Below are 17277 nucleotides of genomic sequence, written 5' to 3' on the forward strand. Positions count from 1 at the left end.
GGAAGCATGAAGATTTTCCTATATGCTCCTTGTATTTTTAGCTTCTCAAATGGGTTATAGAGGCACTCAGCACACAATACCAGCAGTGTATTTGTTTTAGAATGATGCTATGCTAATTCTTTTATTAACTAAAATATCTTTATATTGCTTTGGCAATACTAAAAGGGCCCCAAATCAAATGTAATTCAAAAAGGTGAAACTTTCATTCTTATTGAAGCTTTTTCATTTTCCAGAGTGATACAAAGTGGCAATATGGTAAGTATTCCAATACTTTGGTCTCAACCCTACCTTGCAGCTCTGAGCTTCATAGCACAGTTACTCCTGCAAAAATTTATGCCCTTTGAAAGAAGCAACACTTTAACTTCATTTAACATTACAAAAGTAAAGCATTACAAATGATGTTTCTCAGGTGCAGATTGCTACCTTTATTGTAAGCTGACGGACAGTGTAGTTCTTGCATTCTTGCACACTGTTAACAAGTACTTCGACCTTCCCATAGATTCCTCTTTTTTCTGGCCAATAAAGCACGCATTTCTGGAAAGCAAGCAGCAGTGTTGTCAACAAACTGGATCCTGGGACCATATTTACATCTAATTTTTACACAGAATGTATTTTTCTGGAAAGTTCAAATGAATTCAACCAAGGTGTTACTCATGTCAAAGTATTCCTACTTAAAGGAATTATTTTCCACATTCAAACTTAAAGATTTTTTTTCATAGAACATTCTTTAATTGATAAAATTAATTTAATAAAGTTCTGTCTTTCTAAATGGGATTTCCTCCTGAGCAAGACATTCAGAATTTGTCCTCTCCTCACAAGACCTTTTATTCTCTTTACTCACCTGAGCCCTCATACTACAAAGTATGTAAATGTACCCTTAGATCTTACTGAATTCAATGGCACTTAATGTGCATGTTAAGGTATTTTGAAGAATCAGACTTGTCTTCTGTATAACTTTCTGTAAATGAATGTTTAAAAAATTCATCAGTCTTGCTAGAGCTACATGAAATTGTATACAGAATTCTTAATGAATCGGTAGTGTTATACAATTTCAGCAATATATCTGACAAACATGTACTAAAAAGGAGATGGAGAAATAGTATTTACAATATGAACCATTTTATTTTCCCCTGCAATAGTTTGCTTATTTTCAAGTCAACTGCAACTTCATATTAATTTACATTAGAGTATCTCTATAGTTTATGTGAAAACAGATATCCCTGTTGTATAAATACTTATCTAAAAATAGATACTTATTCCCTTAAGAGTATAAGTTGCTTGAAAGCTACATTTTCTGAAAAAATGCTGCCAGTCTGACTTGTTCATTAAATAACAAATCCATCACAACAATTTAAGAAAACTTTCTGGTTTCATATCCAATGCACAGGTGAAAAAAAAGCCCACCAAGAGAACAATAATAGGAATTCCTGAAAGAATTTGTTTGTATTTCCTCACAAACTCTTGCTTAAGCAACTGCTATACATGTAGACAGTAGCCTATGTTATCAGCAAAATGAAACAATCCCTTTAATATAATTAATTGCCATAAAGCATAACTCCCAGTAAATCTTGCTAAAAATGATCCAGAAAAACAATCAGTGAAATGCAAGGCTGTACCACCAGGTGTGATATTTAAGCTACTACTCTATTTGATAATGCAGTAGCAGTTTGAACTGAATCACCTCTGTTGTCTAAATACTTTTCTAAAAATAGATGCTCATTACCTTAATAGTGTAAGGTGTGTGAAAGCCACATTTTCTGAAATAATGCTGGCCACTCTGACTGGTTTCGTTCAAATCCTGTCTTTTGCAGAACTACTCGAACATCCTAAATTTGCGGTCTCCCCGAAGAGATCGAGAATGGCAATAAAATACTCAGAAATTTGTACGAAAAAGAGTGTTCACAAGTACCACAGTCTACCCATGTGACATGTATAGCTACTATCATCTGCCAGATCTGCAGTTCATGCCCCTCCCTGGGAGTGTAGTTTTTAGTGCTAATATAGGAAAAAGAAAAGTCTAAATACACAATTGTACCCTGACAATCAACAATAGTTGAGTAAACTCCTGAGACTTCTTGATAAATGTGAGCATGTGACACTCACTACAAAACCTTCAGGCACTCCAGAAGAGTGTTTTTCTTGACTCATTCCCAGAACTGGAATTGGCAACTTGTGCTGGGTGGACAATGAAATGTGGCTGTTCGTTAAAATAACTTTCATTAACAGTCTGTCTACACTTAGTGAGATACAATGGATTATTTTTAACACTGTCACTGTGCATCTCTTAAGAATACTGTTTGCTACTGCTTTAAAAAATAGCCTTGAAAATACAGTTAGGATAAGCTGCTTTAGGCAATTCTAAGGTATTTGGAGGAATTAATATGTTTTTGAAAGTTAATAGTAAAAAAGGGATAAAGATGAAGCTAGGAGGGATAAAGTTATCAGACATACAGAAAATAACCCAAAATTTCAGGACCATTATCAAAAAAGTAAACTGAACCCAAAAGAAAATTCTATTGGTCTCCAGTAGGTATATTTTAAACCTGATGTCTAGCCTCATGTCTGCAATCAGTAAAACCTCATTGCATATGGTACATATCAGAAAAAAAGAAGAATTCACTTATTCTTATCATCATATAGTCCTCCACCTCTACTCTTCGTGCTGGTCCTGATTCTGTTCCTTGCTCTTCTTTCAGACTGCAGATTCCCTTTCAGCATATTCATCTATTACAGCACTTTCTAAATAGCTAAAAGGTCACACATTTTGCGAGCTTGGGGTTGAACATACATCCTCTGTGTAGTCAGAAAACATGTAAGAGCTATGACAGGATTTTTTTAAAAGATGCTTAAGCTAAAAAAACCTCAATCCTAACCAACTAGAAAGGCAGACAAAAGCCTGGGAATCTCCTTACTTTCATGCGGAAATTCTCATCTTCCTGCCTTCTTTCAAATTGGTTAGTTTTCTTCTGCTAATATATGATTACTTATTTCTGATCTGGTGCTTGACTTTTTTTTAAAAAAAACCACCATTCCCTGACAGAACAGGAAGTTTATACAAGAAACAGTATCTCACATGACTTTTAATTGATTTCAGCCTTCATTCTTCCCCCTGTGACAGGGCTGCAGGCTTAAGCTTCCTATGTCCCCTGCCCTATCCCATGCCCACCAGGTGCCAGCCTTCATGGCACTGCTCTTGAGGTGGATCTCCATAACTGAGTGGGATCTGGTTCTGCCTCAGACTGAGTCTGGCACTTGCAATCTTTCAAAGTCAGGCTGTTTTTAACTTGCCACAAGTGCTCCTGGTGCAGTCTGGTCCCCCAGTTCTGCTGAATGGAGGAAGGCTCTCTCAGCTGACATGGTATTTACCTTTTTTATATTCCCTGGATTTGGACACTGAACAAAATTGGGTTTACAGTTCTCAAATATTTGTACAGTTGCTTTACTTCAGCTTCGCTTCTTGTGCATTTTGTCATATAGCTATGCCTACAAATTTACACATGAAATGTCCCAATAACCAAGCCAACACACAACAGTAATGAATAATTACAACAAAACTTCAATTCCAGAATCCCTTTTACTCCTGCCCTCTGTTTACTGTCACTGCTAACTCAAGCATGAGAGGTATGTTTTAAGAGGACTTGCAGGATTTGCTTTCATATACTAAAATCCTCAAAGTTAGGACCAAATCTGCTTAAGTTCTTCCAAAACCTAAGACCTATCTATGGTTCCAATACTCAACTAATAAGAAATCTTCAAAGAGGCTTATGTGAAGTCTGTTAAAGGTAGGATTTCCAAATTCCAAAATCTACTTGGCTATCATAGGTAAGTATGTGTGTACAACAACTGAGGGAAAAAATGTTACATGAAGTATAATATGAGCTTTAAACAGTGAGTTAACAAGATCATCCTAGATAATTGCTGTCAACAAGATTTACATTATCTGAGCTGAATAAACACACATCTGTCAGTATTAGTCAGCTCCTTTGCTGCGGACTCTCACAAGTAGATTTCCAATTTGTTCAGACATTGTGTAGTTTTGAGAACAAGTTTTACAGATTCTGCTTAAAATACTCAGAGTACCCATAGTTCCTTCAGCATTAGTCTTCCTTACAAATCAATTCTCTTTTTTTTTTAAATCAGACTTCAAAACAGAAGAGAAAAAAATCCAGTAATTTCATACTGCGCATTTTCTTTGTACAGCTGAAATGAATATTTTGCTCAGCACTCTACAATCATATCTTCACCCATCTTGCAAAAACTGTTACCCCAGCAAGTCTTAACCATCTTTTCACCTGATATATGGAAGTAACTCTACAAAAACCTTTATTCATCATCATTTTACACAATTCCCATTGCTAATGCAAATTCATTGCATCAATATATTGAACTAATGTCCCAAATACTTTTCCTTATGCAAAATAAATGAATTATTGTGGAGATTAAGGTTTTTCATCTGTGTCATTTGAGAGCTCCTTCATTATACATTACTTCATACATTACAGTACATTATAGCTCAAATGGAGAATTATAGCTCAAGTGAAGGCTGACTGATGTTATACCAACTGAGGAATATGACCTACACATAAGAATCAGGTGTGGAGGTTTATATGTGCAGGGGTGGACGTGGATGAGTGGACAAATACACTTTCAGATATGAAGGTATTTGTATATGTGTATATTGCTGATGTACCTCCCTGAAAATGCTAGAAATAAAGCAGACCACAGAGAAGAAAATATATCAAGTGCTATTATGCTAAATAACATCTGTTCTTGACTTCTCAATAGAGAGCAAATACTTTAACAGTGAAGATAAAATGCTGAGCACAGCCAATAGCTAAGCTGTTTTCTTTTCAATAGCAGGCAAGGTTTCAGGAGGAACCTGCTAACAGTGGGAGAGTTCCTAAGGTTTCTAGACAGGGCAGGACAGCTTGCACAAACACAGCCTCTCTATATAGCCTGGGAACAACTTGAGATTCCTCACCCTTCCTATTAGGAGGAAATTACCATTGCCAGGCACAACAATGCCGATAAATACCAGTGCCTAGAGCCTGCATAACTCAGGTAAACACAGGGCTTCCTGACACCATGAAAAACACTGGGCACTTCTTTCAAGTCATTCTTCTTACATAGTGTCAGATGTGAGTGTTTAAACAGTCAGCATTTCCTCAGTGAAATACGTACTCTTTTGGCGATTAGGCTGGGGTAAATTTGCTATACTTTCAGGATTAATCTTAAATGTGGGCTTCTGGACTCTCATTTCAACAGTCTAGTGCAAAATGGCATCTGGTTTGGAAATGTTGTGGACATTTTACCAGGTAAACCAAATTTTACATACAGATTCTTAAAATCCACTGGATTTTAAGTTCATGTTATTAGTCCAAACTCACAGTAACAAAGAGCCAAGCAGCAGTCAAGGGCGGAAGACAGAAGAGTCCACATTTAAATGGAGTGGTGAGTTTGAGCTCTATGAATGCACTCAGGCTCTTGATCCCTTGATCACTCAGACTGGAAACTTTGCCTGAATAAACTCTGTTGCTCTATCATCACATGCATCTGAGTTTGAAGAGCAGGGGGGTGAGTGCAGCAGAAGTAACACAGCCCTGGTGCTTGCCTGGCAAGGTGCAGAGACTTGATTAAGGCACCTACCTGGAGTTGGGAATTGTTACCAAGTCTAGCAGTTTTTTCTCAAGAAAAAAGTCTAACTCCTTTATTTCTGCCTCTCTCTTGTCCACAAGCCCTGTAAACCACTTCTTTAATATTCAGTCTTCCAGAACAGAGTTTCATGTCAGCCCTCTACGTTGGAGAATGATTTTCATTCCTAAATGTTTGGTAGTAAGAAATACGGACTCTGACATGATCAAGGAAAGCCTGACAAAAAATTACATGAATACTAAATAAAGCTGTTAAAGATGTAGTTCAGAATTGACCCAAAAAGTCACAGAATGTTAAACAGGCAGTTAGATGGCCATTAACAATTACAATGCAATTGTCAGCTCTACTTGGTACTAAGGTAAAGAGTCATGTATTTCCTTTCTGGATAAGTCCCTCCATGGTATTAACATTTGGGAACCCCAACTGTGTTTCTGGGATGGTCCTGAAGATTTGTAACATTGGGAATGAATTAAAAACCTGCCATTAACCATCTAGTCCGTATATACCAGAAAGTAAAAGGAAGTACAGAGGTGACCAACAGGTAAGTGTGGTGTTTCTTAAAAAATTATGAACCCAACAGCACCGATCTAGAGAATGGAATTATTTTCTGTCTTTTTCTAATAGATCTCTTATGATGGCTATACAATTGCCCTTGGTGTATTTGGCTATCCCAACATTACTTTTCACATAGTCCATTACCAGATTATTTAAGAGCTGGTTATCTGCTAGCATCCTTCCATATCTGCTAAGGTCCTCTCTACAGTATGCAGCCATAGGAATAATTTCTCAGTTTGGCTAGTTGTCATACCTCATTTTTTTCTTTCAGCTTTGTGATCATAACAATGACAGGGCTGTCTTCTTGCCAAACCATCTGCCAGAAATCATTCACGGTATTAATCATGGGTCCCTGAGTTGCAATGAAAGCCTTCTCTTTACCTCCATATCCCTGTTTTAGAAACAGACACAAAAGCATTTACTATAAATTCATATGGTCAACAAATATTGAAGGTGAATGTTCTAAAAGAGCAGAAAAATTAATCTGAAATAAAAAAATAACAAGAGTTATTTGAACTGAAAGCAGTTATGGCTAACAGTAGAGCAGATCAGAAATTTTTCAGTAGAAGAGTTTTTCTTCTGGAAACTACTGATTTGATGAACTTAAATGGTACTGAGAATACATCGATCCCTTTCAAATTTCCCTGCTTACTTGGCGTCTTTTAGTTTACTCCATTCTCAAAATTGTTGGGGCTTTCCATCATCCAGTGGTACTTTAATCTATGCTTTATATTGCGGCAGTGTTTACAAGATAGTTTATAGTCAACAAGCCACAGGAAAGAAACTGTTTTCTACAAAGATTCATGACAGGAAAAATATTAAAAATACATGAATACTGTGGAGTCAAAGACTCTGCTATGTATCTTTGCTAAGGGAGAAGCTCCTTTATGAGACTTTAGAGGGACAACATATCAGTATACGGAGTCCTGAGAAACATGAGTGTGGAGGTCAAAGAAAGGTCAGGCAAATGGTGGGGAAGCAGAGGAGAGGGAAAGGCAAGAAGAAATTGGAAATACAAGACATTGCAGTCTTATTTTTTAGGTGAAAAGGAGAAGCTATGAGTTCGTGCAGTGACAGGGTGTCCAAAAGTAATGCAGGAGAGCCTGGCAATGTCTGAATGGAATGAGTGAATGTAGAACATTTGGAGGTGGTGTGGGAGCCTCTGAGCTTTGGGTCTTCCTTTTAGATGCCTTTCTCACTGACAGCTCTTACTCATTGCATGAACTAATAGGATAGATCCTGAGCTGGCACAAACTGTCCTTCTACTCACTAGTCTGCCTGAACATACTTTTACCAAGACAGGTCTGTCAGGATCCCAGCAAGCCTAACGATTTTGCATATATGGATGAGAAATCTCATTTCATTGCTGGGTTGTATTCTTTCCATAGTTGCTGACAGTTCAGCTGGTGTTAGCAGCAGGAGAAATCACCACACATGGGCCTGAAGGGTGGTGGCATGGGGAAAAGGGAGACCTCAGAGGACTCAAAACATGGCCTGGCTGAGGGAAGAGTTGCTCTCCAAAGGGAACCATTCTGCTTAGTTACATGATGATATCTTTCATACGAAACGCTGAAAGTACAGGTTTCAAAGTGAGGTAGGGTTGGGGCATGGGGGATGTGTATGTATATCTTAATGTACTGTTATTTAAATAAGCAACATCACTGTAGAGCTCTGGGGCCAAATTTCCATTGCATTTTTACACTTATTCCAGCTGAGGGTCTGGACAATAGCTCTAATCAAAACATTTAATTTTGCAGGTAGAGCACTACACTCCCAAAACGTCACTGAAGCAGTTTCTTAGCAGTCTATTTAGCATACACTGTGTCATGAGTTCAAGAAAGCTCTGTGTGATCGAGGACTATAACATAGCTGACAGTTAGAAATAGTTTCCAACAGGGTTCATCCTGGTAAAGTCTTTATGTCATGTGACCATTTAATAAAGGGAATAAAATATGAATGACTGTGTGTGTTGTGGGCACGTGTGTGTATTTAACCCATCTGTTTATGCTTCTTTTCACAAATTTGCTACAGCATTTATTTAATTACTTAACTGTTGATTTCAGGACTATCAATTGATATATTGAATATACTGGTATCTCTGTCACTGTAAAAAGGTATCTCTCTTTTCTTCACTATAAGGCAGTAGGACAATATTAAACAGTAAACACCAAAATAAACAAATAGTAATCATGTGTTTCTCAATGTTTTTAATCAACTATTTGATAATTTTTTTATTGCAACCATTTTAGTACATTCATGGCTACATGGTCATTGTTACAAATGGCTCATGAAAATATTTCTATCACACCAGTGTAGACAAAAAGATTTGGAATTATCAACGAAGATGGGTAGGAGTAAATGAGTGGCACTTTGACAAAATCAGCTATTCACATGGTAAATAAAATATTGTCTCAAAAGCACATGAAGACTATACATTTACTTACCCTAATGTAGTTAGCATTTATGTAGGTACTCAAGGAGTCAGATGGATTTTTTGATTTCAAATACACTCTGCTTAGAGGATCTAAGAGCACAAGGAAGATGGAAATTGAAAAGAAAACCTGTAATTAGAAGATTTCTATAGAGAATCAAAGACTTGATGAAGAAATTAATCTGTTATTTGGGGTTGTCAAGCAGTAAAGCATTAGGCAACAAATTCTTCCCTCTGCAAAGCATTATCACATGTAACTAAGGTACCCCTATCCTGCACAATGCTGAGCTATGTAGAACCATCTCAGCAAGCTGTGGGCATCGAAGCAACACTATCAGGTTCAGGCAATGCTCAGCAAGATCTAGTCTGCCTGAGCTGTGTATCAAGCTGACCTGCCTACACTCTCTCTGAAACTCATGTCATATAATTTTACAATGGTACATAATTACACCAAGTCCTTTAGATTTGACTTTGGTATCTTTGCCTGAAGCTGCCCTGTTCACTGACTACAGCTGGATTTAAATTATGAAGAGCTCCCTCTGCCTAGGATGAAATCAGCTATGTGTCTTTATATCACTTTAAGTTGACTCTAAGGGGCTAGACAATTTGTGACCATTTGTGTGTACTGGCATGGAGACACAATGCCAAAATACAGGAAAGTTTTCTTTCACACAGTTCTTTGCTTCAGTCTTGGGTGATCTAGAAAGGAGTAGGGACCAGTTCTGTTGAGTAGAGAGCTGAGGGTTACTAAATCCCTCCTGCAAAGGAAGGTTCTGCTTGCTTACTTGTGGTGATGTGATCCCTCATGTAATACCATTTTGGAATTAAAGACAGTAAATTCTCAATTACACAACATAACAGAAGGGGTAAGGAGAAGGAAAGTGAGATGCCTATGTTGTGGCTGTCTAGGGACACACTTCAACTTTCTTCGCATGTTCTACTACTAACAAAATTACATGGAAATATTTCTGTCCTGAAAAATAGTCTTTTCATCTGGCAATTTGCTTAAATATTTAATTAGAACCAGCATTTTTTTGACAGTATACAGACACCTATTGGTTTGGAAATAGGATAGCTGCTTTGCTGAGTGCAATCTAGGCAATGTGTTTAAAGATACATATGTGGATGCTGAACTGGAAAGTGGTAAGAAAACACTGTTTCTTGTGTGGTCCTGCTGTTTACACAAGAAAGATATAATTGATGTACCTATGTTGTAGCAAAGCCTGGTACTTTCAGAATTGCTTTTGGATTTCTTTTGTGACTTTTCATCCTGTTCCTAAGAACAAGATAAAACCTTTACAAATCAAAGAAAGACGAGGCATGATCCCAAACATACTTTATGTCATTTTCCCAGTGGAGATCACAAGAGCATCTTGGACAAGAGTGGAGCCTTTGTAGAACCCAGGCTGATGTTTTGGAAGTATATTTCTTAAAATATGAAAATGACTGCATGACTTTTAATTTAATATCTGTGCATAGAAGTCTTTTCATCCGCGGTTAATAGCACTACATGAACTCTAATTAGCTTGTGTTAAAATCTCTTTGTACTAGCTTTCCCAACTTTTTCAGTTAGAGCTTTTTTTCCCCCCTTAACAATATGAGGACAGGAAACCTCTCATTCCTTTTCAGCACAGAGTAGTTATTAGCCATTTCCACAAATGCCTCAGGCTACGTGGCCTTGAGAAAACAGCCACTTCCTCTAGCTCACACAATGCCTCTGATTCTGATGTCGTTTGACCCCTACCTTAGAAAACCTCGTCCAAGCAGACTCAACATCCAGTTTAATTACCATGTCTTGAGATAAATCCCTGTTACTAGGGAGCAGCTAAATCAGTTTCACAGTTTCTGAGACCTCCTTCCAACTCCAATCAGTGAAACAAACACTGCTTCCAAACAGGAATCTTTTATAAATTATCAGTCAGAATCAGTTTGGAAATGGGAAAGTACTGTAAACTGAGCTCTGAGATGAGGAAAACCTGAGCAACGCTAAAGATCCAGAGCCACTAAGCAATCATCAGACACAAATAGTAAGTCATTAGGTTCCTCCTGAATGACATACTTTGGAGGTAATAATCTTTTCCTCAAGGATGGCAAAGTCTCTGAAGCTACAGCAGAGAGACAGATGGTGGCTGCAAGGCTGAATTCATCAATATTTGTAAAGCATCTTGAAATGCAGCAGAGCTGTTAAGCACTTATAATTACTAATAAAATATGTCTTCTACAATTTTGACTGAGGCAAAATTACTGCTCTTTTCTTCCATGTATCTAGGAAGTCTGGAATAGTTCTCCCATTAGAGTAGAAGAAGCTTCTTTTAACTCCATTTTAAGAAATTAATATTGACCTGAATGTACCATGTTGGAGGAATAGGACACTGTTAAAGGGGCTGTAGCTTGCTCCCATGAGACTGCCTGTTACAGGGAACAAGCAGGGCTATATGATAGCACTGCTGGACAACTTCTCCCAGTGCCATAGATAGGGGAAGATCCACTCCAAGAACACCACTTTGCCACGATGTCACGGGGTTTTGTCCCATCACAAGGGCTATGTTCATTGTACAGTGGGTATGATGTGCTGTGGGTATTTTTCCTTCTTCCGTTTTGACTACTACTGGGTCCTGAATTCTTTAGGGCATGGGTATGTTTGTATTTGTAGCATTTCCAGGATAAATCATTTGTTACTCCTAGTTCTTTCCTAGTTTACTAACAAACAGCAGGACTGAAATACTGTGTGAAAGTCTGTCCTTAGGGTATTTCTCTCTAGTGAGAAGGAAAGGAAGATGACATTTTTGTGAGGCAGACTGCTCTCACACTGACAGCCCAAAAGGTCATGAATTTTTCAGATATTGAAACATTTTGAAATTAATTCACCTCTATTTTGCCTAATTTTGCTTGCAGTCTACAAATGAATTATGGATACCAGTATTACTTGGCAAACATCGTAACACAGAACATTGAAGAATCATACTAAACTGCATTCCCAGTCTCTGCCAGGTAGGGAATAGGCTATTAGACTTGCAAATCATGCGACTGCTTCAAAACACTTTATGTATAAAACACCGTAAACTATGCATCATTTTTTAAAATCTCATCTGTGCCATTCCTGGTGCTTCCAATATAATCCAGGATTTCTCAATGGAAAACTTAACAGATTTATCATGGTGAGTGCTTCTGCATTTAAAACATGCTTCAGCATTACAAAATAAAGTTTCACTCATGCAAAGGGAATATTTCTTATCTGCTAAAAATATGGCCTGCCTAGTATCTATTTACATTTTCAAATATGCAATCTAATATAGATCAATTACTGTAATACTAGCTAGTTACAAATATTATAAATGTTATGATACCGGTGACCCCAACTAGGACACATTTTGTTGACTCACATGGATATATAAAAATGCTTTGATGAACCCATGCTGAATTCCACTAAGATTAAAGTATTTTTCTCCTTCTAATTTGTAAATATGATTTTTCTTTAGTCTCTGAAAGTCTGCTGGTGATCCTATTGCCTTCACTATGGAGCAGAATTGGAGCAAATACGACTGTTGGTAGTCAGGACTGGGGAGTGCAAGGGAGCTTGGAAATTCTCGACATCAAGAGAACAGTTTTCCAGCATTTGTCTATAAGCTTTTGTAATAAAGTGCTTTGTTCATATGATTTAAATTTAACTTTCCCTTGCCTTTAGCTGGAGTGTCAAAGCCAGTTTTAGCACAAGCATTTCAAGAAACAGCTGTGGACTTCTGGATCTGACCCCCAAGTGCTTTCATGTTACTGTGAATCTGCTATTCTGCCCAGAATGTTTTCATGCAGACTTTTGTCTGGAGGTTACTCTTCAGAAGGGGATAGGGAATGGTATCCAGGTACCTTGGATGTGTTGCACACACAAAAGATACCCACAGAATAGTTTTAAGCCACTTGCTCCTTTGTAAGAGTTCATGCTTACTCTGAAGTACCATGGGAATTCTGGGTCTGGTTTGAGGTGGAAAAGTGAGAGAGGAAGTAGAAAAGATAGAGGGCTTTGAAGCTGAGGTCCTGCTGCAGGGACATGTAGCAGGGACTGCAGGAGAAAGCAGGCAAAGGTGAAGATGTAGAGTAAGAGGATGAGGAGGGAGCAGCAGGGCTGGTGTTCTGCCACAAGGATGTGTCTGTGGTGAGAGACTGGAAGATCTGTGTGCAGAATTGGGAGGGACTGCGAAATACTGTAGACTAGTGGCAGTGGGAATGCAGCTGAAGATGCAGATCAGAGTTTAACAGGAGCAGTGGGTGGGGTCACAATCAAGAGGAAGTATGGAGAAACAGTGATTTCAAGAAACTGCTTAGCCACTTGCCTCTGATTCCACACCGGCCCCTCATTAGTTGAATTAGAATATTATTATAATGCAAATAACACTTAGAAAAATTAAAGCGGCAACCTACTGTTTGCCTAAGAGTGTTGGCTATGTTACACTGCAACTGAAACATCTTTCATAGAAATGTTAGATCCTGCACTTTATAGTTTTCCATATAGAAAAATTTTCAACAGGCTTTAGTTTTATTTCACATTAGTGTGTCTGGCTGGGTAGTATCTGCTAACATGAACCTACCCTCATGCACCCTGTCACAGAATTATCTCTTAGAAAATGAGAACATCCTCAGCAGCATAGAGGGTGGAGCTGCCAGGACGGGGCATTTTTAGGAGAAAACCCATCAGCTCAAACGTCACTTGTCATCACAGGTGCCCTGATTCAGGAGACACACCCAGTGTTGGGAATGGAAAAGCTGATGCGGGTGTGCGGAGCAGTGGGTTGATATCATCTGAGCAGGAAACCAGGAAGGCTGTTCTATTTAACCACTCAAACAATTTCCAAACCCTGTTGGACTGGGTGTGGGGTGTATGAGTCTTTCTTACGAGCATGTGCCTCAATCCTTAAAATATCTTCTTTGAAAAGGCCTGGTGCTAACACACAACAGACCTTTTGATTTCTGTCAAGGATGGTTACAAAGTGCCTGTCAGTGAGTAGCTGCAGTGCACACCAGCATAGTGCTTGGACTAAAAGGTGCTGTGGAGCAAGTGGCACATCCCAGCCAACTGGAGGTGAAGACACACAGGCAAGCTGGTTCTCAAAGCTCATCAGCATCAACCACAGCCCAGCTGCTATGTCACAATTGAAAACACATGCTGCAGTGAAATAGGACTCATTGAGTTTGCAAGGCACTGCTAATGGCAAACCTGATGGTGGCTAGGGCAGCTTGCACATGAGATGCTATGGGAAGGGAGAAGACCTTCCAAAAATCCACCGGTCTGGCGGAGGGAGGCCTGGAGATATCTTGGCTCCACTGCAGCTGCTGGCAAAAGTCCTGCTGTCGTCAAAGAGGTCAGGATTTCACCCTCTGTGTACTTCCTGTTGATACTGGGCCAGACTCTAAGGGATGCTCACTGTTTGGTATATAACCTGCATTCAGTTACTTTATTTCTTTAATTCCCTTCCATATTTCTCAACTGCAATCAGATGTACACAGTTATTGGTTGCAACAGATGAACTAACTTTGAACACAATGAAAATTTTACTGGTGCTGAAGAGAAGCAAGGACTCCACACAAGTTTCCTTCCCAGCTACATATCGCATTTCTGAGACTAATCAAGAAGCTGAAAGCCATCAGTTTTCATTAATTTGACTGCAAGGGTTTTTTATGATGTAAATAAATAACAATCCATTCAGGCTTGCTGAGAGAAACCTTATAATTTAAGGTGTATGAATTTGCACAACTATCATATAACGTAGGCCCATGAGGACATTATAGAGATGATTAGGAAACAAATTTCTAGTTGATAGGATATGCTGTCAATGTAAAAGTATTCTTCATTAAAAACCTAAACAAAGGGATATGTTTACATTTTTCCGTAGGAGTGTTCTGCAGTATTTTGAATCACTGAACTTTTTTGCTTTGGTGATGCTGAAATTTATAAAATCTCAACTTTTCATGTCTATATTTAGTGTAATGTTAAAATTTCTGCAACCTATTTTGAAACAATACAAACCCAAATGTATAATAAAAAAGAAATTGAATATCTCATTATGTGCCAACAAATGTTATGAAAATAGCTGCGTTTCAGAGAAAAATATATTTTGAAGGAAAACTATTCCACTGAAAAGTTTTCAATCACCTCTAATTATAACAAAGCAATTGTTATAGTAATTTGGGCCAATGAAAATACAGAAGCAGTATAGCAAGGCAGTATCAAGTTTACAGCAACGAAGAGGCAGCACTGTGAGAAGGTGGTTTTCTTGCTAATGTAAATAGATTTTCACAAAGCCAATTAGTGCATGGAGAAGAAAAACCAACCACCAGAGGAGTTATAAAGATGGAAGCCCACTACAAGAAAGGATAAATTGCACTTGCTTTTTGTAGTCTGAGAATTTTTAGTCCCAAGTAGCTTGACCCAACCAGAGGGAATTGAGTGCCTGCAAGCTGGTTTGGGCCATGATGGAGGAGCTACTGTGAGGCATGGCAGACCTCTCTCCACCCATCTGCCTGAGCTCTCTTTCAGAGAAATTCAGCACTCACCCAGGCTGTACTTCAGTACGTGGCTGGGTTGCTGCCAACCTGTGTACGTAATAAGGCATCCAGTGAGAGTTCTGTATTTGCCAGTCCTACAGCCTACAGCACTGGGCTTCTGTTATCTGTCTACATACACTATAAATACAAGTATGAATGGGTACACAACAATCAAATATAAAGAGAGATTTTCACAGCAATATGTTCTCAAAGCAGGACTAAATGTCATAGTAGGAAACCATGGGCTAGCTCACTTACTTGGCAAAATTGTTTTATAGCGGTTTTTAGTTCCATGACTCGGGATGTCAATTTCTTTGGGATCCACAAAATTCATTGGTATTTCCTATAAAAAATAAATTAAATCAGATTGATGTTTCCAAAGGAGCCATGCAGGAAATTATCACCAGAAGGCCATCTGCTGTTACACAACTGTCTTTTGACATCAAAGTTATTAAGAAAAAAAGTGGTTCCCACCTCAAGCCTGTCAACACCCTTCCTTTAATAAACACAAGGAGTTGCATATTGAAGGGGTGACTTCCAAGGAGCACTTCTGATGAATTATTAAAAGCAAAGTTTTTATGGGATTAGGAGAAAGGTTAAAACGCACAACAGTTCTAGAAAGGTGGAGTTGAAAAGTGCAGTACTGTGGCAGAAAAGAGCAATATTCTGCAAAACCGAGGGAGGAACTTTCAAAATAATTTAATATTAATATATGGCAAACATTTTCTAAAGTTTGTGCTAAGCCCTTAACAATGTCAGTCAAAGACCTCATTTGCCATTTCTTTCAACTACGAGAATGAAGTGCCTTAGTTTTTTGCATTCGGTGACTCAAAAGTAATAAAATGTAAAGCTATTTCTGTTGCTTCTCATTTTGACCTTCTAGTGACTGATTTGCATTGTCTTCTTAAATATACAAGTGCAAGTAACTAATGTGACAGTTTGCTTGAAGTTTCAGAAATGTACAAATGATAAACTCCTGATGAATTTAAAAATACTGGTTTTCAAACTGATTGTCAGCACGAAGAGTATTGTATTGAACAAAATGTTTCACTTGGTCTAAGGGAGGACAAGAATAATTTTGATTTTGTGGTCCTGAAACAGTGTTCTTACAGTTTAATAGAAACAACCTTTTTAAAATGGCAAGATGAAACATGTAGGTTTGGGTTTTTTCTTGATTGTGTGGAATGTCTTACCAACCAAAACAATCTGGCAAAATCATGTTAAAAATGCTTCAGTTGACTCAAGTCTTCTTTTTTTTTTTTTTTTTACTGCTTTTTTTGGTCACCGTTATTTAAATTATCTTAGGGTAAGCTGGAATTTGATCTTCAGTAAATTAATACTTCTACTTAAAAGAACAGTCATTACTAGAGACTCAAAACCTTCATGGTAGCCTGGGACATTTATCCTAAGAGACAGTGGCATATTAAATAATTACCTCTTATAGACACATAAGACCATGATGAGGATCCTTTGGCTTGCATCACTGGAAAATTTACTAAAGAATTTTCCTCCAAAATCAGTTGGTTTCTAACTCCAGAGGTGCATGCCTGCCCACGACTTTTGCACAGATGATATGCATGGTCACTGTCCTTAAGAGCCAAACTCTGATCCCAGCCAGCATGACTGGCTTCTGCAGGGTTTTTTTAGAGAAATAGGGATAAAGCCTCTTAACAGCTTGCCAAGCCCAACAGCAGATCTTTACAACTTCTCAAGTAGGGGAAGCCCCCCCCCCCCCCTTTTCTCTTTGAAGAGATGGCAAAGTTATGTAAAATTTAGATGGTTCACAATTTAAATGCTATGATTCTTTTCGTCTTCCCAACTTGGCTTCTGAACACCTTACTATGTCAGGCTGCAACTTCTGTGTTGATTTTTATTTTTTCTACCTTCTCTGCCTTATGCCCATGCCTTTAGGGGACATTCTTTATTCTTCCTCTCTCCCTCACTCAGTTTCTACCTTGACGTCTTCTTTGCTCTTTCACCCCTTCCCAGTGATGACCTCTGTGAGACACTTAATCTTGGTCCTTAGGCTCCAAATTGTCCCAGCTGGCTGACCTAGAGCTTCCCCGCTCAGTTCTAGCCACCACAAATGCCTTCTGAAAGGT

At 38.4% G+C, this 17277-nt stretch overlaps 1 protein-coding gene across 1 annotated transcript in view; it reads right to left on the reverse strand.

Moving 5' to 3' along the window:
- PTPRR (protein tyrosine phosphatase, receptor type, R) overlaps window positions 1-17277 on the reverse strand; it is a 73823-nt gene that overhangs the window by 10859 nt on the left and 45687 nt on the right. The window contains exons 6-9 of the mRNA XM_009083086.1: window positions 15434-15518; window positions 8652-8731; window positions 6461-6598; window positions 424-534 (exon numbers count right to left, since the gene is read on the reverse strand). Of these exons, the coding sequence (XP_009081334.1) occupies window positions 424-534; window positions 6461-6598; window positions 8652-8731; window positions 15434-15518 (414 nt within the window). The remainder of the gene's footprint in view (window positions 1-423; window positions 535-6460; window positions 6599-8651; window positions 8732-15433; window positions 15519-17277) is intronic.

This window comes from Acanthisitta chloris, unplaced genomic scaffold (assembly GCF_000695815.1).
Source record: "Acanthisitta chloris isolate BGI_N310 unplaced genomic scaffold, ASM69581v1 scaffold24389, whole genome shotgun sequence".
Taxonomy (NCBI): Eukaryota; Metazoa; Chordata; class Aves; order Passeriformes; family Acanthisittidae; genus Acanthisitta; species Acanthisitta chloris.